The sequence below is a fragment of the Cyprinus carpio genome, chromosome A16 (assembly GCF_018340385.1).
Source record: "Cyprinus carpio isolate SPL01 chromosome A16, ASM1834038v1, whole genome shotgun sequence".
Classification (NCBI taxonomy): Eukaryota; Metazoa; Chordata; class Actinopteri; order Cypriniformes; family Cyprinidae; genus Cyprinus; species Cyprinus carpio.
Genome location: NC_056587.1, coordinates 16,583,515 through 16,607,990, shown reverse-complemented (window position 1 = coordinate 16,607,990; position 24,476 = coordinate 16,583,515). Strand labels below are relative to the sequence as shown.

The window sequence follows — 24,476 nt, the reverse complement described above, 5'->3', positions numbered from 1 at the left end:
CACATCTGGTCTTGTGTGCCCAGCACACAGCATCCATAATACAGGGTTTACAGAGGACAGAATCTTTCCTGACTGGGGTTTTCAGAAGCCTGGGTGCTCTGGGCTAAGGCCTGTTTAGCTTCTTCACCTGTGGGCCAAAGACAGATGCAACGCCACCTCAGCCAAGGTGAGTCTTCAGGGGTCATGTTTACCTGCACAGATTTATCAGCCTCTATAGGGGTGATGGTCTTTGAGGGATCATGGGGGACAAATCAAGAATTCACCTGCGTATTTCCTGGACTCGGTTAACGTAGACCCTCATGTACAGTACATTCCACGGTGCAAGTCAGGCATGAAAACCTGGTGTTGGTGGCTCAACACCCCTAATTACACACCCTCACGCTGCAATCACATCCTCCCTGTATGCACTTAAGCAAATCACAGAAATTCAAACCCAATGACCCAGAGAGGGAAAAAAAATCTTAAAATATATTGTTATCTTGACTACACTTTTTTTCCCCAGTAAATAATCATATATGTGGTGATTATTTAATCAATTACTTATTTATTAATATAAATTAAACATTTTGGATTTTTTTTCTTTATTTTTTATTAATAGAAATAGAATAGAATAGAAAGAAATAGAAATAATTTGTAACATTATAAATATCTTTCCTGTCAATTTCTATCAATTTAATGCATCCTTGAAGTAAAAAGTAATGCTTAAACATTTGTATGCTTTAGTGCATATAAATACATTTTATATTTCATTTATATAATTTCCATTATTTCATTTGTATATTTTAAAGAAAATATAGTGAATAAAGTAAAAATAAAGTGAACACAAAATCAAGATTAAGAAGAAAAAGCCACTGTAAATTTTTATGCAACATTCTTTATATAGAATAGTTTTAATATGTATAACCGTTTGTCTCAACAGACATAATTTAATTAAAAGCTGTTTTTGGTAGAATTTTTGTGTGGTCCAACATTTTATATAATCAGAGGTTGAAAGCAACTAATTACAAATACTTTCGTTACAGTACTTGAGAACATTTTCCAATCTTTCTGATTTTTTGAGCATAATTAAACTGTGGTATTTTTACTTTTACTTAGTAATAAAAATAAAGTATTCAACTTCGCTACGTTTATTTTTCACCAAAAGTAATACAAAAAAGACAGGTGAATGTACGTGAGCTATGCTCTGATTTTAAATTGTAATTTTGACAGCTACTGAAATGGTTCATACCATTGATATTAGCAGAGCACTCAGCAGTTTAAGTAAACTCGGTTGATAGAAGGAAGCAGTAATTGCATGGACAGAGCAAGAACTATATAAGTATCTAAAATGCATGTACACAGTTCAGCTGAATGGTAATGTTTTCCCTCTTTAACAGTGCAGTTAAACATACGAAACAAGCACCATACGAAGCTGAAATAACCTTAACATTAACAACAACATTGAAATAAGAGCACATGCATTTTTACATGCATCTTACTGACAGATAAAACATGATTTATCTGTCAAGACTCATGCTCTGTTTTCTGTACTGCACGCATATCCAAAATGTGCACACAGAAAAAGTGATTTTAAACCATTCAAGTCAAGAAAACTCATGCACTGTTTTCTCTACTGCACACACATGCAAGACATTGACACAGAAATCCGCCTCTAATACTGTATAGTGGGTGATACTGAACTGAGTCCTCTTCCGTGTCTTTTTGCATTTGAAAGGACAAATACACACAAAAATTTGTCAAAATATCATCATAAACACAGTCTATTATGTCTTAACAGAACTGTGACAAGTGATGATGGTGGATCAAATGATGATGAGCGCCACCTGCGCCACTCACCGGTCTCGATTCCCATGAAGGAGCTCCGGAAGGATAAAAGGAGTGGCGACAGTACAAGAGGAGAGAGGACCAGGCCTGGATTTTAGAGTTCAGTCTCATGGGCAACCCCTGGCCTGTGAGGGGCGATAGGAGTATGTGACGAGTGGGGTGGTGCCGAGAGCCATGGAAGTGGAGCGAGGCTGGTGGAGCAAATGATGATGAGCGACACCTTCGCCACTCACCGGTCTGGAGTCCCACGGAGGAGCTCTGGAAGCATAAAAGGAGGAGTGACGACAGTACAAGAGGAGACCAGCCTGAATTTTATGTTGTTGTTTTATGATGTTTTTTATGATGTCCGTGAGGGGCTGCCACTTTTACTTTGTTTATTAAAGTTTTGTGTTCACATCCCAATCTACGAACATTGTTACAAGAATGTAAACAGTTGAGTAAAAAAACATCTCAGGTTACTCGCGTAACCCATGTTCTCTGTTTTTAAACAGTTGAGTAAAAAAAAAACATGTCAGGTTACTCACGTAACCCATGTTCGCTGTGTAGCTATGACGCAACTTATAAGTGCATTACCGCCACCTATCTCTCAAGTGGAGCATTGACACTTCTAATTGAGGTTGTAGATAGAGTGTCAATGGTCAGGAGAATGCGCTCTGGAGAGTTCTAACAGTTTGGACATTGCGTGAATCAGAGGTAAAAAATGACATAAATACTGTTCAGTTTCTTGCACAGACCGATCGTTTTGTGTCTTTACTCATCAATTTATCGTCACGAGCCACAGGGTTTAATTTGGTTTTGTGTATGTTTTTTTTTGTTGTTGTTGTTGTTTTATTGTATGTTTTAGTTAAAAGTGAGTGACACATGTTTTCAGTGTTTGTCAAATTTTGTCAACTTTGCCTCAGACTGGGGTAAAAGGGAAGTTTGTGGCATACAACTGAAACTCTAGTGCTAATAAAAAGCAGTTTGACCGACGGGTTGAAAACACTTTTTTTGTTGTTTTTAACAAAATTAGAATGCTAGTTGCAGGTCACAAAAGGTCATGAGGAAACGGACACGATAAAGGATGAGATTCGGTGACAGGCCGGTCACTGACTCTCAATTTCCACTTTTTCAAAGCATGGCGTGCGTTCTAGACTTGTCTGGGTTTTCTCAAGATGAAGTAAGTCATAATCAAAGTGGGTTTATTGCATCCCAGCCACTCCACTGAAGTGAGAAAAGGTCGGCACAGTAGTGGAATGTCCAGTGGGAGGAAGTGAGATAATAATTTAAGTGGCTGGAATGAGTAGACCCTTCCTTGCGGTCAAAACAGAACAGCCCACACTGAAGCAGTAAAGTAATTTTTTTTTTGTATATTTTTTGTGGTAATTGATGAGTTTTTTAGTAGTCGTCGATTGTTGTCATTAGTTGGTGGTGGTTTATGTATTTTTTAGTAGAAACAACCACTTTTGCACTCAATTGGTCAAGGTTTGGATGGTTAGCACTTGCTGATCGATTTTGTGACTACAACATCTGGCTGCAAAATATGAATTATAGCCTATTATAATATCACACCATAGCCAAAATAATATTCATGAGCAATGCCACATTGAGGCCAAAAATGAGGAAAGACGGCTCATATTTTAGCCAGAAGCAACTGTTTAAAGTTTAAATGTCTTGATGAATTTGTTTCTTACAGAGATTCAGTTTTTCACACAACATTAACTTTTTTGCTTCATACATTTGTATTGATTGTGTGTTGTTGTTATGTTTTTATTGTCTGTTTGAACTTTCATTCTGATGGCACCCATTCGCTGCAGAGGATCCATTGGTGAGCAAATTATGTAATGCTAAATTTCTCAAACAATCTCTTTGATGGTCTGAGGTTGAGTAGATTTTAATTTTTGTGTAAACTGTTCCTTTAAAACTTGCCTCATACTTCCTGTAGAACATTCTGTGTTAGTATGAAATGTTGTATTGCAAAAGTGAAAAAGGGGTTGCAGAATCCAACACAGCTTAACAAGACAAAGCTGAGAACGTACAGAATCATAAAGCTAGAATAACAGACTCCTAACACCCTAGTTTGTGAGTAAACATTTGGGAACCACAAAATGGCTGAGTTCCACAGAGAAATTAATGAAACACAGCAAGCTTAGACTGCTCATCTGTTTCTCTGAAGGGTTTGCTTGTGTAGGCCGGAGAAGATGAATGGGTGACGGAGGTGATGTGGAGCTTTTAACTCAAGTAGATCATCACAAGGAACCTGAAACAACACAAATGACATAAAATAAGCACACAACAATGACATTCACTTTCTATTATGTAGGTTGATTCAGACACCACACAAAACAAAACAAAACAAAACAAAATGATGTAAGCACATGTAAACCATCTGAACACACAAAAGCTAAAAGCTAACTATGAAGAATTGTTGAATGTTATTTGGTCTTTGTTCCTCTTTTTCCTATACAGTTTTTGGTGCGTTGGTGTGAAAGAGCAGCATATTTGTTTTGCTGCCATATGAACCTAATAAAACTGTCTCAAAGCTTCTCTTAAGACTCTGAGCTAGTGAGAGCACATGTGGTTATTGTTTTTGAAGGTTATTAGTTTTATTGGGTGTTTGTGAGCACCCCATTTAAGCTGCCCAGCTCAGTTGAAAACAAAAGGGAAATGTTGGGTATCAGAGTCAATTTAGATATGTTTAAGCACTTCTAACTGAAAACATCTAGCCCTGGCAGAACAATCACACCAGGATAAATTACATTAAAGCACTCATTGCACTCATTATTTATCCCATGTGTACTTTTTGTGTTTCAATCATTTAATTAGGACATATATATATAAAAATTCTATACAATCTGAATACTCACATTTGGGATGTTCCCCCAAATTGTATCTAAAAATAACAATGGCATGTTTTCAGAAATACTACTTTTAAGTATTCTTTAAAACAAACTTCTAAATATCAATGCCATTCAAAGTTTGGGGTCAATAAGATTTTCAATGCTTATATAAGCAATAACATAAATAAAAAAAGAGAGAGTTCTCTACTAATTAATACTAACCAATTTTCTTTCTAGCCTGAAATTGTGAGGAAAGGACTGTCCTTTCAAATTTAATGGTCTATATATTTCTTTAACATAAATAAATAGAATTCCAATATCATTCAACTATGAACGCTGGGGAATATTATAAGATCTCATCTGACATTGAAGGGAAGTTCACTCAAAAAAAATGTTTTATAAGATATGTTGAGAACGTTGAGAAGATATGTTAAGAATGTTGGCAACCAAACAGTTGTTATTAACCCATGGTATGGAAAAAAATTCTATGGAAGTCAATGGCTACCGTCAACTGTTTGGTTACCAACATTCTTCAAAATATCTTCTTTTGTGTTTAAAAGATAGAAATTCATACAGGTTTTGATCACCTTGAGGGCGAGTAAATGACGGCAAAATGCTCATTTTTAGGTGAACTATCCCTTTAACACAACTTATCCACTAATTGATTTGTTAGCTTGTGCAGAACTTTTTGCAGTCTATTTTTCATTAATTTCCCTTTCATGTAAAAAGAAAAAAATGTGAGCTCATCTTGTAATTAGAAGTGGGTTTCAGCCTGGAACAGTTAAATGCTGCACAGAGAGTTCTGTGGCTTTTCACTTCATCAATCCTCTACAGAAGAGAGTTGAGGAATTAAAGGATCTGCTTGCGGGAGATGAACAATGATCCGTTTCATTTCTGCTTACTCTAAACTTTGCCTGAATGGGAAAAGAAACCGAAAAACCAGAAATAGGAATTGCACTTGAAAACAAAAACTCAGTTTTACAATGTTTGGGATTCGCCTGAGGATTTAAGAATGCAAAAATTAGGTCTGTCCTACTAGAAATGCATACATCTACCAATTTATGACATCACATGTTAAATCTCTGCCCAAATCCCTCTAAGATCTCTCCTTATTTTCTTAGGAGATCTTATTTATGTTGAACTAGACGGCTCTCTTTGAGGTGAGTTTAAGTCTAAGACAGATTCATTAGTCAGATGTTTACCTGACCTGGTATAAACTCTTAAGGGAGTTTAAATAGAAGGCCCAGCGCTCCATCTTCCACTGCAAATGTCCAGTAGGCACATTACATTACACACCTACATCTTTCTACTTTGCAAGCACTCAGAGAAACAAGTATTACGCTAATCCCAGTCACCAATTTATCTTGAACCCATATTGCTAATGCTGCAATAAATTCAATCGCGTCTGTAGGCCTCGCTTTAGAGAGGAGACAGATAAAAAGAAGTGGAGACGACTGATAAAACAAGGGTTTTTATTGAAAAAAAAAAAACATTAAAAAAAACAGTGATGCTATATATATATATATATAGAAAAAAATGATTATCTACATAAAAACAGAACTTAAACATTCTTTTCATGCTTTAATCTTTATTTCCTGGGGTGGCTTTGCTGTCCTTTCCATTCTTCTTGGTGAGACCACAGAAGTATTTCTCTCTGAAAGAGTTGTGACCGTGGTACGGGGTGAAGCGAGGGTCAGCAAGGTGCGCTAGTCCGTCTGACTCCTGCAAGAAAGCATATTAAACAGCTTAAATAAAGAAAATCAGGAGTGCAAGATTTAAGAAATTCTTTAACGATGGGGAGTTGGATTTTTCGGTTTAGAAGTTATGAACAACAGTCAGTATTAAAATGCAAATTGGTTCTAGACTTGATTGGTTTTTAATAGTAGCAGCCTATAGAATCAAGTGGAGCTGGTTATTTTCTTATTGTCTATTTTCTCGAAGAAAGTCATATGGTTTGGAATAATTAATAATTAAAAAAAATAAATAAAACAATTATCCCCACCATGGCTGCATTTAGTACTTTATTTATTATAATTAAAATTTTTATCTATTCCTGTGGTGGCAAAAGTGAATTTTCAGTGTCATTACTCCAGTCTTCAGTGTCACATGATCCTTCAGAAATCATTCTAATATACAGATTTTATTCAGCAAAGATGCATTAAATTGATCAAAAGTGACAGTAAAGACATTTGTAATTACAACAGATTTCTTTTTCAAATAAATGCTGTTTATTGAACTTGTGAAGAATGCTGAAAAAATGCATCATCGTTTCCACAAAAATATTAAGCAGAAACTGTAAATAACTGATAACAACTGAGCATCAAATCAGCATGATTTCTGAAGGATCATGTGGCACTGAAGACTGGAGTAATGGCTACTGAACATTCAGCTTTGCCATCACAGGAATAATTTAGATTTTAAAATATATTAAAATAGAAAATGGTTATTGTAAATCATTTTTCACAATATTGTATTTTTGATTAAATAAATGCAGCCTTGGTGAGCATAACAGATTTATTTCAAAAACATGAACAAATCTTAATTATTCCGAACTTTTGACAGGTAGTGTTCTAAAATACCATGTAATGCAAAACAAGTAGTGGGCAATGTCCTTTTACATTTTTATCAGTTTAAATGGCAGAAACAGGTTTAAACGTCCAACACACTTTTATGTCTTCCCTTCACAAGCTCACAGTCAAGTGCCTAATGACAGACAGCAGAGTGTTAAGTTCCTCAGATTTTCCTGCTCAGGGTGGAGGCCAGGATCATAAGCAGGACCTGCTGGAGGAGGGCAGGAGGGAAGCACACTGCACCGCAGGCTAACGAGGTGGCAGAAAGACTGTGAGCTGAAAGTGATGACTCCAGCTCTGGGCCTGCAAACCATCAACGGCACCTTCTACAACACACTCCCTTCTGCCAGTCAGCAAGGACTCAGTTCAGGTCATACACGCCGGGCCCTTAGTTTACAAGGCAACTTACGCAACACAGACCACACAAGCCTCAGGAACAGACCCTAGTGTCTGTGGCGGCTTAAGTGGGCTGTAATGTCAATTAGAATGACAGGATGAACAAATGAAGATGGAAAGCACAGTGAATCTCATGAAAAGTCCAAGTCATATTTCACTCCAAAATCAAAACAACAACAACAAAGGACCTACATCTGTGCATGAAGAAAATTACAGCTATTTTGAAACTATAAAAAAATATTTCTTTTGCATTATTTTCCATGACATTTATACACATTTATCCTCAACCCTCTCGATTCTCAGTAACCCACTGTATACTGTATGAAAAAATAATCTTTTGTGACTAATGCAAATACAGACATTTATATTTTCATAAAAAGATTTCAAATAAATGCTCTTATTTTGAACATTCCAGTCATTAAAGAATCCAGAAAAATAAATATTAAAATAGTATACAAAATATTATATATTAAATATATACTTAAATAGTATTATATGAAATTTAATAGTAAAATTAAAATAATACACACGCACACATATTTAGAACAATTTAAACCACTTCAATATGTAATTATTGAAAGTTAGATTTTAAATATTAATCCAATAAATTCATTAAATTAAAAAAAATATTATTGTGTCCAGATAGCATTAACTTCATGTAGCATTAACAATAATGTAAATAACTGTCAGAAAAAGAAAGTTACAGTGCACAAGTTTTTTTTTTTTTTTTATATATATATTTGAATTATATTTATATATTTGCTAAATATAATTCAGTAATTTTGGTTTGTGACCCGGACATTTCTTTGTAAGATTTACCCAATGAAGAAAACCAGATCTTTGGTGTAGGCACTTCAGCACGGGACATGAGGACACACAGATTCTATGTGCCAAAATGTGAAATGTAAGGAGAAACAACAGAGAGAGAGAGAGAGAGAGAGAGAGAGAGAGAGAGAGAGAGAGAGATGGAAACAGAGAGAAAGAGACAAGGCAGAAACAGGGCCTCATCTTGACTCTTGAGTTGTTTGACAGCCCTGGACTAATGCTAGATCTGCTAAGCTCCTAAATGTCCTGCTTTCTGTTCTAAAAATAAGCTACACTGGGTAATATTTATCCCATAATGCAACAAGACATGTTCCTTCTGTTCTCAAACAAAAGCAACAGAACTCTAAACCTAATATTATAATTCATGTGAAGAGCATTGTAGAACAGTCTTACAGAGCCAATCAAGGACATTAGGATAAACATCCATAAACAACGAGCGGCGGACACTATTCAGAAGATTTTTTCTAGCTACTGCTGGACACGAGGAGAAGTTTTGCAGAGATCTCCATAATCTCCATAATGCCAAGATCACATCAGAGCTACTTGAGCTTTGGGAAATGAGCCAGTTTTTACAGAAGAGACTGATTTGATAGTCATTTGTCATCTTTTGGGTTTGAAGCAAGCTTTAGGAGGAAGACAAGGACATGACATATGTAGGTAACATACAGTATGTGTTCCAGGTTTGGAGCATAAGTCAGAGGAGATGCACGCCAGTCTGGATAAATATTCGTGAGTGTGTTTCAGGGAAGCATTTATGGGAACAATTTGGGGTTTTAAAGTGAAGCGGTTGTCAAATCCAAAGATGGATTGTTTTCCATACAATGTGTGATTAAGTCATTAAATCGGCGTAAAAACACAGAGTCAATCACAGCCAGATGGCAGGATTATTTTCAGATTGGTGCAATAAAAGACTTAACCGTATAAAACATATTCAGGACAGTTTGCATTTATCAATCTCATCTTTAGACCAAGGGGTCTCCACCCAAAAAACCCTCACATATTCTACCTCAGGCTCCTTGGTCTTCTCCATGGTGATGAGTCTCCGTGACGTGTGGCTGGACAGAGTTTGTTCGCAGTTGCTGATGAGAGTCAAACAAGGGTGAAGAGGCACCATCTCCTCACAGTACCTGCAGACCACAGTACAGTTTTAGATCAGCCAGCTGCACGCTCACCGAACGGAACACCTTGATAGTGGTAGGGGATGTCACAACTATCAGCTGTTGTTGCTGAAATTGTGCCATTGCTCACTTGTGTGTGTCACATGCACTGCATAGCAATGGAAAAAGTGTGATAGATTAAACTGACATTTTTCGTAGACTGCCTGCCAATTATTCCCCAGGCAACAAGAGAGACACCAAAACAACAACAGAAGCGATGCATGAATGTAGTCGATCATTAAAAGGAAACCATTTGACGTCTTGCTGTAGCAATTACTATATCTTTGTGTTCACTACGGAAAAGATGACAATGCAAATATAACAGGAAATGTTTGACCACATTTGTTGGGTTACAGACAAAACTTCTCACTAAATGTTACTTTTAACACTTGTACAAGTTAATAAATTCAACATGAAGCTAGCTAAAAATACATAATTCTTAAAATGGAATATTAAGAACATCTAAATGATTTTTAATCGACAAATAATAGATTTTTTTTTTCGATTGCTGAAATAATAATTAAATACCTTTTTTTTTTTTTTTTACAGCTGAGTGAACCCTATAATTAGACCTCATATGCTAAACCACAACAATATTGTCTCAAAAATAAAGTATGCATCACAACAATTGCTGGTTCATTTCAAAGATGATAGAAATAAAAAAAAAGAAAAACTGACACAAACTGCTAACTCACAAGCAAATTCAAAGCATTTGCTGCATCACAATTTTTGCCTACTATTTTTATTTGTGTTTATAGTTCTGAACCAAACCCTCCTTAAAACCGCAATGGTTTGTGTACATGTATCTGCACTTTGAATTACCACCTAGAAAGACTATCCGGATACCTTAAGGACACTCAATTGAACATACTAAGATTTAGGACAAGCTAATTCTAATTTCAAATATACTATTTAAAATGGATTTTATGCGGATTGGGACACAGCAAGTGTCTAGAATTCTTCTGGCTGACTCATTAAAAATAATCGGCTCATAAAAGTCCTTTCTCTTCGAATTGGACTACACAGCTTTCGCTGTTTGTTGTTGCATTGATTTAATACATCATGCTCTGAAGACCGATTTAACAAAATAACTTCTGAAAACACACATTTCACAGATAGTAACTAGATTGTTGACGCTTATTTGTTTTTTTTTTTGCATTTAAAATCTCAATCTGAAGCCCTGCCACAACCAAAAGAACCCATCTAACCAGGACCACTGAGAACATCCGAACTATTCGTTGTTCCCAGAGGCAGTGAAGACGTTAAGTAGGGACATTAACTCAGCAGGGAGTTGAGCTGGTGGGCTGTTAACATTCACGTGCTGACAGACGCGTTCGCACGAACCGACTCCCTTCATTTTTCAGACGATTACGCAAATATGGCTAGCGCCTGAAATCAATGAGAAAATCGGTTCAAGGGCTGATAGCTCTAGCTGAACCTCATCCACACAAAGCCACTGATCCAAAAACCATTGCGCACACGCAGTTAGCTGCGTTTCAAACAAATCATAAATTATGTGCCCTCTTTTCAATGGACCCGACAAAGCAAAACAAGGAGGCATATGAACCATACATATTCTCCATCACACTGTTTACACGGAGCTACTCCTGTCACCTTGGAGAAATGTCTAACAAATGTCAGTTTTCCAGGAAAGGGGCCTCTGAAGAGCCCCATCCACAGAAATCACATGACAGAATCACATTTCTGAATATAGGGCAATGAGTCAGAACAGACTAGTGCATTATGGGGTACTAATGACTGACTTACATCCCATGTGGCTTACACTCATCTCTGCCTTCACTTCATGACGTCCACATCCCGTAAAACAGATTATTCTTCTATTTGCAATAATACGCAGTGGTAACAAAGCAATTAACATATAAAGGTCAAAGATTTACCTACTGAATGAAAAGACTTACTTTTCACCATCATGTTGATGTCTAGATCACCATGGTCACACCTTATAACCTTATTAGTTTTGCTTGTAACAGGTGACCCGTTGCATCACCAGAAATCAAGAAATCTCAATGTTTACTATGGAGGATGTGTTTTAATTTGGTCTGGGGCATGATTATGAAATTTCTCCTCAAGATGAATTGGATGAATTGGACACAGAGGACTGTATCCACTTCTAACTGTTAGAAGGGTAATCTGCATCGAAGCCCCAGATTCCAGCAGCAGTCATCTGCTCCTTTGACACCAAAGTTTATAAACACAAGTGTTGCTATATTAACACCGGCTCTGAAGATGCAGTCATAAAGCTCCTGACGCCAGCGCCTCCTTGTGGTGATGTCACTGATAGCGTTAATGGTTTCGTAGTTAAATCCTTCCTGTCTGCAGACCCCAACACATTCACCAGATACACTTCTGACCCGTCGGCCGGGTATACTGGAGTTCAGTTCTGTGTAGTTTGGTTCTGACTCTCTGCTGCACGTAGTGATAAAGATATTTTTTAATTGTTTTATGTTTTTTGCAAGAAGGCTCTTCTGCTCACCAAGGCTGCATTTACTGGATCAAAAATACAGTAAAAACAGTACTATTGTGAAATAATATTACAAATTTAAAACAAATTTTTGCTATTTTAATATATTTTAAAATGTAATTTATTAATGTGATTGCAAAAGTGAATTTTCAGCATCATTTCTCCAGTCTTCAGTGTCACATGATCCTTTAGAAATCATTCTAATATGCTGATTTGCTGCTCAAAAAAACAGTTCTTATTATTATCAATGCTGAAAACAGTTGTGCTGCTTAATATTTTTTATGGAAACCGTAATAAATTTTTAAAATTCACAATTCTTGATGAATCGATCATACAATATCAGCATTTATTTGAAATAGAACTTCACTGTCACTTTTGATCAATTAATTTCATATTGTACTTACTGAATAAAAGTTAAAAGTAGTGTACAATACAGGTCATGCGCTTTCACTTCCACTTTATTTAGTTAATATTGTGAAATAAAGCTGGATATTGATCACATTAATTAATCTGAAGGATATTATATAAATGAACACAAAAATAAAAAATAATGAGAACTGTGATATGACTGCATCTGCACAGCCCTACTTTGAAAGCACTTCACTGTATTAAATAGGCAAAGCAAGCTAAATTCATTATTGTTGGCATCAGCAATCTTGAGGGAGTGAATCCCGTAACTATATGATGGAAAATCTGCCTATAAGTGAGACGAAGGTGAGGTAAAGGTGAAGATCAAGCGGCGGGCCCCTCCTTTGAGTCCCAGCTCTTCCCGGGCCCTATAATCAGAGGGTAGCAAGATCTGTGGACACTGCTGTTTGTGGTCAGTGGGAAATACCCCACAGCTTCACACCTGCTACTCTGCTGGGCTGACCGCAGTTCAACAAGCTTGAGCAGGTTTAACATCTACCACCTCAACAAGGGGCTTCAGATACTGATATGCTTTGAGCTCCTATCTATTGACATAGGAATGTACAAGATAGACCCCTAGTGACTGATTCAGTACACATGTGCTAAAGCAGTGTTTCCCAACCACTGAGCCGCGGCACATTAGTGTGCCATGACAGGTGTTCAGTTGTGCTTTGGAAAATTATCATAACTTCCTATCTCTATTATATTTCATTATCATTGTTTTAAAACAGTGCTATTGGTCATCCTTATGTCTGTTTGTGGGTTTTACAAATATTTAACCAATAAAAAGCATTCAAAAGAGCTTGTGACTAAACCTCATAACTCCATTGGATCAGCAAATTGTCAGCGAAACCTTGTAATTACTCCACCCCACCTCCATCTGGATATGGATCTCTGCTTGTTTGCAATGCAAGGGTAAATAAATAACTGATGTTTGAATAAGTACAGCATTTTCTTTACTCAAGAAACAATATTTCCATAAAGGCTAATGTTTTTGTGTGTTTGAAATGGGGAAAAGGAGTTTGCATTTGCTGTCTAGTAGCAGCCAATATACTTTTGTACATTTTAAATATCCTGTGCATAGCAGTTCATCTCTTATATCATGAGATTTTGGCCAAATGTATTAAACAACAAGAAAATCTGAGCTCCCATATAGATACAATAAACTGTATAACCTGTAAGTTGATGAAAACGTAATGCGATGCACATACTGCCTCAGGTGTGGCCGTTCTAATGACGGACAAAAACATACCTCCGCCATTCAATGGTAAAAAACCTGGTTAACTCCATTTGAGCATGATTTTCATAAAATGTTAAGTGAAAGTGTCTGATCATATATAAAGCAACAATACCAACTTAGATGACATAGTGTAATTATAAAAAAAAGGGGGGTGCTATATTTCAGTCTACTTATCAAAACTGTGGCAGTCTGATTAGATGTACTTACTCTGGTCTGTAGATTGGAAGCCAATAGATGAGACGTCCACCTAAAACCAAGTGGTGGGCTGCAAAATTCAAGAGGTCGGCAAAGATATCACTCAGGTGGTAAGCCATTGAAACAGGTATGTGACTCTCTCCAGAGCTGCAATGGGATATGAAACAAGAAAATATAATCAACTCAGAAACTCAGAAGGGATAGTCTGTCATCATTTACTTGCCCTGAAGTTGTTCCAATGGAGAAGAAATTACGAAATCAAGAGAAATTTGGATGTGCCAAACAATGTCTCATTCACCAATCACAAATTAATCAAAATCTTACGAACATATCAATTTAAAATTGGGTATTTTGCTCCCCTGATATGTTGATTTGGTGCTCAAGAAACAATTATAATTTTTATTATCGATACTGAAAACATTTGTGCTACTCAATTATTTATTTATTTTTAAAACTGATACAATTTTCTCCCATGTTTCCTTTATGAATAGAACAACCATTTATTTGAAATATAAATCTTATGTTACATTATAAATGTCTTTACTGTCACTTTTGATTTAATGTGTCCTTGCTGAATTATTTCTCAATACTACTACTATTTACTGTATTATTGATCAAAAAATGCATGCTTGGTGAGCATGAGAGACTTCATTTTAAAAAGCCTCTGAATGCTAGTGTAACTGTATAGTCTTGTACCACTTGTTGTGTTAGACGTGAGGCAAAGGATGACTGGCTCATATCTAAGGAGTGTTTCAAGTGGACCCATTAAAAATGCAGGTGAATAAAAGTGATAGGCTTACAAGTCTTCAGGAGGTTTGATGATATCTTTATGAGATCCCGTTCTTCTTGTGGATTCACGAATACCATATGGAGCTGCAAAAGGGAAAAGAAAACATTTGAAGCTACAAAACATCAGTTAATACTGACGAAAAATAAATAAATAAATAAGGTGGCTTTAAAGGTGAAGTGTGTAATTTATGCACCACTTAATGTAACTGAACAATTCCCATGCAACTGAAAATCCAACTGGTGTTTTGGAACATGGTAGCTGTTTTTTAGCTGGTCTAATCAGGTATACTATAGTATTTTAACATAAAAATAAATCATACACCCTTCACATTCAAAGACCTTACGTTTCTAGGAACATACGGTCTGTAACAATGGCATCAAACTGTGCAGTTTTTCTCCAAACAGTTTTGGAAGCATCAGACACCATGACGTCCACATACAGACTCTCAGTCCCATACTGCCGCAGGTTTGCTCGGATGTTCTCATCCGGTCCTCTCCATTTCTGATTCTTCCTGCTGGCTTTTCCTGCAACAGTTTTAAATGCTCACAGGTGGGCACCTACTACAAAAGTATGACTAAACCTTCGTTGTGTGAAAAACTGAAGGAGTGAATGAGAAAATGACTTAAATGCTTAAAAAAAACCACACATACCTACTCCATGGATAGTGTTATAATCAATGTCTGTTCCACATACATAAGCCCCAAAGCGCGAACATGCTACCAGAAGACTACCTGAAAATCAAAACAGAGTAAGAAAATGCTCATCACAGAGTTTAAGAAAATAATACAAGTAATATCTGGAATATATCTGAGTGTAGATCTTTATACCTGCTTGACATTTTAAAAGTATGGCCTATAAGTGTTTCCAGGCAACCAGAGAGCGTTCAACTACATAAGCACATCTGGCCTGCAGATCTCCGTGCATGTGGTGACAACAGACTTATGATAAAGCCCTGGCAACATCACGGCACGCTACAAACACACAATAAGCCTCGCTTTGGGAAAGACACTGAGTGAGAAATGCAGCCCCATGCTGTTTCGAAAGCCAGCAATTCTTCATTTGACTGATGACACTCGAAAGTTATACTTTTGAAAGTCAAAAGGAAGAGGAAAAGTGGGCCAACTGAGATTGAAAAGTGAGAATTTCTGTGAGCCATCACCAAAAAAAAATGAGATAGAGATCTGCTCCTGGTTCGTGTTAGACACAAATAAGAAACAGAAGATGATGGCACATATCTTCAATCACCCAGACAAGCTGTCAGATGTGATTTCACTCAGAACGAGAAAAAAACACAAACACCTGCTTCAGTTTGGCCCAAAATGAAGCGTCTAAACTGTTCTGATTAACAACATGCCAAACGAACACATTCTGCAAGACTAAATGAATTAATTTGCAGAAGAAATTTATCTGACATCATAGACGTGTTAGATGAGAAACTTATACACTGACTTTGCCTAATTACTTTTTATATAACTGACTTTTTAATACAAGTTGTCGAAGAACCACCAATACAATGTTCAAATAATTAATAAACACAAATAAATATAAGTAAATTGATAAAATGTAATACTATTAAAAATGTTTTCAATTAAATGATGTTCTTTTAAAACTTTATATTCATCAAAAAATAAAAAATAATAATCTTAAAATGCACTAAATATTAAGCAGCACAACTGTTTTCAGCATTGATAATAATAATAATAAATGTTTCTTGAGCACCAAATCATCATATTAGACTGAATTCTGAAGAATCATGTGACACTGAAGACTGGAGTCATGTCTGCTGAAAATTCAGCTTTGCATCACAGGAATAAATTATATATAGAAAAATATAAAAAAAGAAAAGAGGTATTTTAATTTTGAATAATATTCACAATATTACTGTATTTTGAACAAATAAATGCAGCCTTGGTGAGCAGAAGAGACTTTAAAAAATAAACATTTAAATATATTATCGACTCCAAATTTTTTAACAGTAGTGTATATGATGGCTTTTTTATAACAGCCTCAAATGTGGCTCATCCAATCAGATATTAATATCTGAATTTATGTCAAGAGACATAAATGGCTGTTTTTCCAAAGACTTCTATGCACAAAGACATTTCCTCACCTGTTCCAACAAAAGGATCATAAACCAAATCATCAGCCTTTACTTTGGCATGATTGGCCATGATAAAGGAGAGGCCAGCATCCATGCTAGTGTTCCCAATGAAATGTCTCTTCTTCACACTGTAAGAGCGAATTAATTCTCTCTGTCCATCTGCAATCTGAAGAGAAAACCAACCGTTTCAAATTAAATTTTAGTATGTTACCTTATATTTCAAGGACATTCAGGTTTACTTTCTAAGGCACAAATCAAACATTTTACAAATTGAGACAATTTTCCTACATGAAGCCTTGTAAAGACTATGGAAGAAATGTACTGAACCGTTATAAGCAGCTCACCCATCTGCCAAAATACATATGGAAAGGCTCCTCTGGGATCTCATAAGGATCAGATCCATAATCCTCCAGCAAACAGAAAATATGTTCCGGAGCCTTTAGATTGACTGTCCCTTTAAACGGCAAGAAGTCTAGAGCCTGTGGCAAAAACGCACTTTATTACACACATGATATTCACAGTCCATAACAGAAGACATTCAAAATTGCAATTAAAGCTATTGCTAAATTAACGCCAATTATGGACTGTATGCCACAGAATCAGGTATTCAAAACGCACGAATATATGTAAAATACAGCAACATACTTACATCAATCTTTTCGATACTGTCCTTAAACACTAAAGTTTTGTTGAAAGTGTAGACATTGATCTTATAAGTAGAATTTTGTTGTAGATACGGAGCCTGTGAAGAATTAATACAACATACAGTTTATTCAGAGATGCTCTCTATAAATCACTTTAAATTACTTTATTAGGAGGGGGAACATGAACAAACCATGTTTTCTGCTGGATACTCCAACAACGACATCCTAAGCTCATCTGTTGTTGTTCCATGACCCCAAAGTTCAAAAGCAGACCTTGAAGTCAATATTAAAATTGATATAAATATAGCAATTCAATAATTATGACAGATTTTTTTGTTTGTTTGTTTTGTTTAATCAAGACTTTACAATAAGATCTTTCATTTGTTAATGTAAATTAACAAACTTAAATTGAGCAATATATAACATTATTTAACAATATTTTAACATGCATTAATCTTTGGTAATCCATGTTTTCACCCATGCAATATTCACACATGATCTTAAGCCAATCATTAACTATATTTACTATATTAACTTAGGCAGAGTCTTGATTGGTCAAAGGGTCACAGAATCATATAATTATGCAAAGTAATTCATGATTTCGGTTAATAAATGTCGCCTTGTAAATGCAATTAGATTAGTATATACGTTTGTCATCCTTAGCATTATACATGTAATCTAAGTGTAAAAAAAAATACTACAACCTACTTTCCACAAACCGTTCTGGACATAACACTCCGTATATCATCTTCCGATAAGCCATTTAGTTGCCAAAAGGGAGATATGCGGAAAGAGTTAGAGTTGTTAGAAAATAAATAACATAATCATCTTACGTCATGTGAAAAACAATTTGGGATCACCTTTTCGTTGAATGTTTCTGATGTATCAAATGGACGGTTCCTTAGAGACAGCAATGCTTTTATTTCCTGTAAACAATAATTCAAAGAGTGATATATGAATATCTAACTTACCCGATAATTAAAATAATTAACTATACAATACTAAATTGAACTGTGAGTAATGAGCTCTCTAATCCAAAATACACTCTGACAGTTTAATTCTAGCATTCTGACACGAAGGTCTGAGTGAACTGAAAGTTTACAGTTTGTACCGGTAATCTAAAATCGACATTATCATGTGCAAGATGAAGTAAATATTGTCTGCACGCCCGACCACAGTGGAGAGCCATGTTTGTGTGCTACATTCAACATCATCCGATGAGTAAATTGTGCTCGTGACAACAGTTCCTATGTGGCATCCCCGGACGTACTAAGCAAAAGTCTTGTAAAAGGATTAGACGTACACTGTTTTAACTACTGTAAGTCATACCAATGAGTAAAATTAAGTAAATTGTCTTTGTGGTCAAAACAATTGTATGTTTGTGAAAGCCAAGTGATTTTTTTTCTTATGACTTTATGTATATAGTTCTTTTTAAAAATGGAAAAGATTTAGTGTCACCTGATGATATATTTGAATCGTATCTACACGCTCATTAACTTCATAAGAGGATAGAATCTTCCCTATCATTGGTTCATCATCTGGTACAGTCACATGTGTCTCGTGTTCTCATTGGTTGGTTTACACGTCAATCACTCTCATCAGAGGTCAGAAAAGTATCTGCTGCTCAACTTGTATCGTATCCACTTCCACAGCATGACAACCATCCTCAAGAAGCCAAACAAAGGCGGTAAGGTTTTATTACAGTACACCAAACGTGTGATGCATACATTTCGATGTCAAATAAATCTTTGTAAAGTTGATGACATTGTTAAACTAAGCTGTCAGATTGTCTCTACTATAGGCTTATACTGTGTTCTGTACATAGTTTCATATATGGAATTATGTATGTGCTTCATTTTAAACTTATTTCATTTATTTGTCAAAATTCGTTTAGTTTTTCATCTAATATTTTTTATTTTATTTCAATTAACAAAAATGTTTTTTTTTTTTTTTTTTTTTTTTATAGTTTTAGATTTAGTTAACAATAATTAGCTACTCTGTCCTGGAATATTTGTCCTAGAATGTAAAATGAATTAGTACACTTATGTGGTTCTTTCTATATATATATATATATATAAAAAAGTTGCAATCACTATTTAATTCTTATATATTAATATATCTATATGATAAAGTTTAGCTTAAGTGCCCAGATTAGTATTGATTACATCGGGTCAGTATTACTTGTAGACTTCTTGAAGCTTTAAGTTATTTAAAGGCTGTACGAAATGCAATCTTCTCACTCGCAGCCTGTGTTGTGCCAACAGTGAAGCATACTGAAAACTAGAGGTGTCCTGTGAGCCAAAGGTCACCATGGAAACAGACGACGCACCTGTGCAGACCAGTGACGACTGGGCAGAGACCTGTACTGTATCCGTCAAAGGTCTGACAGAGAACTGGCAGAAATGGTCCAACGACCACTGCGAGTATCAGAAACACAATCCTTTCAGCAACGGCAAGGTGATTCCCCCACAGGTCCAACGAGGACAGGAGGGCTACGGCAGGCCTTTAGAGGGGTCCAGAACAGAGCAGAGAGGAAAAGACGCCCACTCTCACATCAGCAGAGAGGTCACAGAGCTCTGCCGGGTCATTATGGAGAGCGGAGAGAGCGGAGACGATGGCAGGCCGGCTGTGCGGTTCGGGACGCTGTTTGAAAGATATGTCACCATCTCTAATAAACTAGTGGGAGTTCTGCTGCGAGCACGCAAGCAAGGGCTGGTGCACTTTGAAGGAGAGATGCTGTGGCAGGGGAGAGATGATGGAGTGCTCATCACCTTGTTAGAGTGATTTACAGCAGTGATGGACACCTTGTGCCTGCCTGTCCAACATTGCTTTAAAGACATCCATTTTACTTGCACATGGGTTAGAAGTCAGTTTCTCGGCCAAATAAACTATTTCTATTGAGATTTAAACTAAGTGTAATGTAATTTAAATGTAGCAAACTGGTATATTCTGTTACTTTATTAAGGTGAAGAGAGTCATTTCTGCTCCACCAAACAGAATTGGAAAAATAATGAGTTTTAAACAGGATTTCAAAACGATTTTGCCTGTCGTACGTCAAACAAATAACTAGCCCCGCCCCTCTCATACCATTGCTGTTAGAGGCTGCTAAAAACCAGAGCAACAAAGCCTATTTTTCACAAGATTCTGCTGGAAAAAAAGCCTGAAAATGTCTCCCAGCATGGTTAGACTGGTCTGTTTACTGGTTTTATTGGTGTTTTGTGCATTCTTCAGCTGGTCAAGTTGAGAGACCAGCTAAGATTGTTTTAAAGAAATAGTTCACCTTTAAAAATGAAAATTTGCTGAAAATGTACTCACCCCTAGGCCATCCAAGATGAAGAGGAGTTTGTTTCTTCACTGATTTGGAGAAATGTAGCATCATGTCACTTGCTCACTAATGAATCCTTTGCAGTGAATGGGTGCCGTCGGAATGAGCTTTTCACTACATAAGATGTTAATTGATGGATTGGAGTCATGTTGATTTCTCGTGGATCATTGTGATGTTTTTATCAGCTTTTTGGACTTTCATTCTGACGGCACCCATTCACTGCTGAGGTTCCACTGGTGAGCAAGTGATGTAATGCTAATGGCCTGAGGGTGAGTAAACTTTCAATTTTTGGTGAACTATTCCTTTAAGCAGGTTTTTTTTTTTTTTTCAGCAGGGCAACCTACAAATTACATTCTAGATAACACTGCACAATGATCTGTGATAAAATCAAGCATTCACTTTTAAGTGAACACCTACAATAACATTATAGTGTTGACAAGCCATATTCTCAAACCATTATCACATTAATATGCCATCACTTGGATGCATAGTATTAAGGCACACAATGTTTTATTATATATATATATATATATATATATATATATATATATATATATATATATATTTTTTTTTTTTTTTTTTTTTTGGAATGTTTTCACATAATGAAAGTTCATGTAAACTTTTCTGTATGGAGTTGTTTTGAATTTATTATAAATATAATTAATATAAAATATTTATAGTGATGATCATGTGATTTGTTTTTGAAGCACAAAAACTATTAAAAAGCAGACAAAACATGCATGTTATTATTTATTTTCTTTACATGCTTATGCATATCATACAGTGCAATTACGACCTTACATCACTCAATAATTAATACATCTGACACAATATATTACAATCTATGTCATGGCAAAAACAGAGTTAAAACTTTTCACTTAGTGTCATATGAAGGAAGAAAAACAGAACTGTTCCTGAATCATCATTGCAGTACAGAATAACAAAAAGACTGCCATATTCTGATCAAAATCATTTAGCTCTAGATATGACCGATTCGTGTGAGGTTAAAGGCCAAAGCTAATTATTGAGATTAATTACCATTTTTAGCTCATTCATATTTAAAAAGTCTTTTGTCACAGCTCTGTATCCTTAAAATCATATTACTTTAGTAAAACTGGAAGAATCCCAACTGTTCTCTATAAAAGTTTAATGATTCTGTCAAATTTATCAACATTTTAAATTACTAGTCGACATGCTTTTTCCCCTAAAGCAATTGAAAATTAGCTGCAGTTTTGTAGCTTCAAATTTGATTAAACCATCTGGCTGACGATATAACTAACAGAAAACATAGTATTATGAGTATTACAACCCTGAGGCACATGTCTGTGACCTTTTGTCATCACAAACAAATTGACTTGGACTGCTATTATGAGTAACATTGCTCTGGGCATCTCAAACATTAACATATTTTGAGTTCCTCTAACTTCCTGTACATTTAGCTCATAGAGTTCAGCCTTTGAAGTAACTGGTCCGCCTGGAAAATGAAGATGTACAAGGGTAAGCAATACATTTGCACACTCCAAAGCAAAGGTAAGTCAAAAATCCTATGATTTATATACATTTTTATAGTAGTAGAATTGGTTAGACTGCGACATTTCTCCACAAAGATCTATTTGAGCTGTCAAAAACAAAAAGGTTTTCATTCTCCTGCCACTGTAGCAGCTTGTTTAAAATTTAATACAATTTGCTTGTTCCAATTACATGACAAAGGGACTCATTCAACAGACGTCTTGCTATGCTCAGAAAACATCTTGTTTGTTATTGCATCAATAACTTGCTCCAAGGGAATGTGATTATTAGTTTTAGTGGATGTAATTTAGTTGTGAACTCAACTATAGTGAATAGTGGATTCTATTGTTGGTCGGTTCTTTTGATTGCTTACCGTGATGAACCAATACGAGTTTAACCTGTAGACCAAGCGGGACATGAAGCCCATCTGACTGACAGGTGCGAGAACATGGAGATGCAGATGTGTGACAGAACAGAATGGAGGCCAGTGGAACCCAAACTTGGAAAGACAATCGATATGCGACACGTCAAAACATATTTCATGTTGTTTTATATGCTCAATAAATAAAAACTTAATTTTCATAGAAGTGGCAGATGTTTTCCATTACCTAACATCATTTAAATCAGTCACATTGTTCTTCTGAAGTATCTCTTTCCCGGTTTCCACCAACTTCTCCACTAAAAACCACAAAAACAGAATTTGCACAAATGACTGCTTAGTAAAGCATGCTATGTGTAACTAGGATGGGAAGTCTGACTATTTGTACACGTTGAATCTGACTCATTATTTCAGATGGTTACTGTAGAAAGGCTCCAGAGTAGCTACTGTCAGAAATGGCTAAACATTTACACCAGTCTCGAATAACTCACAGCGTGTTTACCTAATGGTACATGCTCTTTGCCGAGAGATTTACAATTGCCCACGTTTTCTTGGTACAACCAGATAGTGATGAGGAGCTCCAGGGTGTATATCTCTGAAACAGGACACAGTTTCATCCTGAAAAACAGTGTTTTAAATTAATATCAAATATAACAACAACAATATTAATAATAATAATACTAAAAACATTAATATACATATATTTTAATTAATTTGTTACATTTGTGCTTTTAGACTGTGCTTCATTTAATATTTTTTATTTTATTTTTCTACTTTGTCGTAATTTGCCAGCACTTTTTTACTGCTTCTGATGTTTTAAAATGTGATTAAATACATTGCAAACTGTGCAATGATTAATGTGACTTAATAAATTAAGTTATTGTTCCTATTGTAAAACATTATAAATTAAAATTAATTTACAAAACACAAATATGATTATATGTTAAAATACATAACTCTTTATTTCTTACTTTCTTCATGATGACGATTGGCTTTGACGAACAAATATTACATTACCTTTTTATAAAAGCAAAATTTAGCTTCGATAAAATGACATTTGATGACGGATTGATGACATTTTGCAATGGAAAAAAAATGCAAGGAAGTATTTTGTTACTGATTTCCTGAATCATGTATTGTGTTGTGATCTTTAGCTTCATCATCATTCGGCATCTGCATGAGATTATGATATCTTAAATAAAACACTGACAGCAAACTCACCTCATGCAGAAGCTCAGTTCCCATTTCTCCCTTCACGATTTTACAGAAAATACATTTTTTGTCATGCTCATCATCGGTCTGATTCGTTGTCCCGACCTCAGGTGTCGGTGTGTTTATGGCGGCTGCCATCTTCAAAACGGGAAGTCGGCGCTAATTACATCATCACGAACACTAGCGTCACATAATTTCAACATATAAGTCCTCTCAGTCAGGGGTTATTAAAGTCAAAAAATCCCAAGTATGATGATCCCCTTGTGAGACAACCCTTGTTAAAATATCAGCTCTTTAATGTATAAAGCTCCAAAAATATTAAGCATGATATTAAGACAAGTTGTTCTCGAAAATAAATGATTGGATACGACCGTTGTACTAAACAAATTATTATATTATAAATATTGTTGCAAAGCAGTTTTACAACCAGAGAGCAAATAAGAGAACAGTGACAGTGAGAAAGCAAAAGCGAACAATGGTAAAGAAAAAATAAAATACAAAATACATCTATTTTCCAATGTATGCTGCAAGAAAGGAAAGATTTAACAACAGGCATGTGTTAAAACACATTTTGTATTTTATTTCAGGAGACCCCTATTT

The 24,476-nt window shown here is 35.7% G+C and overlaps 3 protein-coding genes across 4 annotated transcripts; 1 reads left to right on the top strand and 2 right to left on the bottom strand.

Moving 5' to 3' along the window:
• Positions 1-6,121: 6,121 nt before the first annotated feature.
• Positions 6,122-18,718, bottom strand: LOC109091941 (tRNA (guanine(10)-N2)-methyltransferase homolog). Of its 2 annotated transcripts, XM_042772967.1 has the most exons (13): positions 18,563-18,718; positions 18,312-18,377; positions 18,160-18,233; positions 17,643-17,724; positions 17,457-17,549; positions 17,152-17,286; positions 16,817-16,973; positions 15,357-15,437; positions 15,066-15,230; positions 14,717-14,789; positions 13,929-14,063; positions 9,441-9,561; positions 6,122-6,365 (listed from the first exon to the last, which is right to left on the bottom strand). In XM_042772967.1, exons 1-13 carry the CDS (start codon positions 18,638-18,640, stop codon positions 6,225-6,227), a joined length of 1,401 nt encoding a protein of 466 aa, XP_042628901.1. In that variant the 5' UTR covers positions 18,641-18,718; the 3' UTR covers positions 6,122-6,224. The 2 variants fall into 2 exon arrangements, with proteins under 2 accessions (XP_042628901.1, XP_042628902.1); XM_042772968.1 differs by lacking the exon at positions 18,160-18,233 and having other exon boundaries at positions 6,124-6,365; positions 18,563-18,626.
• Positions 18,719-19,043: 325 nt separating this feature from the next.
• On the top strand, positions 19,044-20,793 carry LOC109105610 (actin-binding Rho-activating protein-like). The gene is made up of 2 exons (XM_019118878.2): positions 19,044-19,138; positions 19,716-20,793. The coding sequence occupies exon 2, from the start codon at positions 19,762-19,764 to the stop codon at positions 20,233-20,235; it is 474 nt and encodes a 157-aa protein (XP_018974423.1). The 5' UTR covers positions 19,044-19,138; positions 19,716-19,761; the 3' UTR covers positions 20,236-20,793.
• Positions 20,794-21,513: 720 nt separating this feature from the next.
• On the bottom strand, positions 21,514-24,068 carry LOC109105092 (histidine triad nucleotide-binding protein 3-like). The gene is given in 6 exon segments (XM_019118442.2): positions 21,514-22,250; positions 22,659-22,785; positions 22,894-22,963; positions 23,167-23,210; positions 23,212-23,282; positions 23,886-24,068. Coding segments are annotated over 6 exon segments (480 nt in total). The 5' UTR covers positions 24,015-24,068; the 3' UTR covers positions 21,514-22,211.
• Between the last annotated feature and the right edge of the window lie 408 nt (positions 24,069-24,476).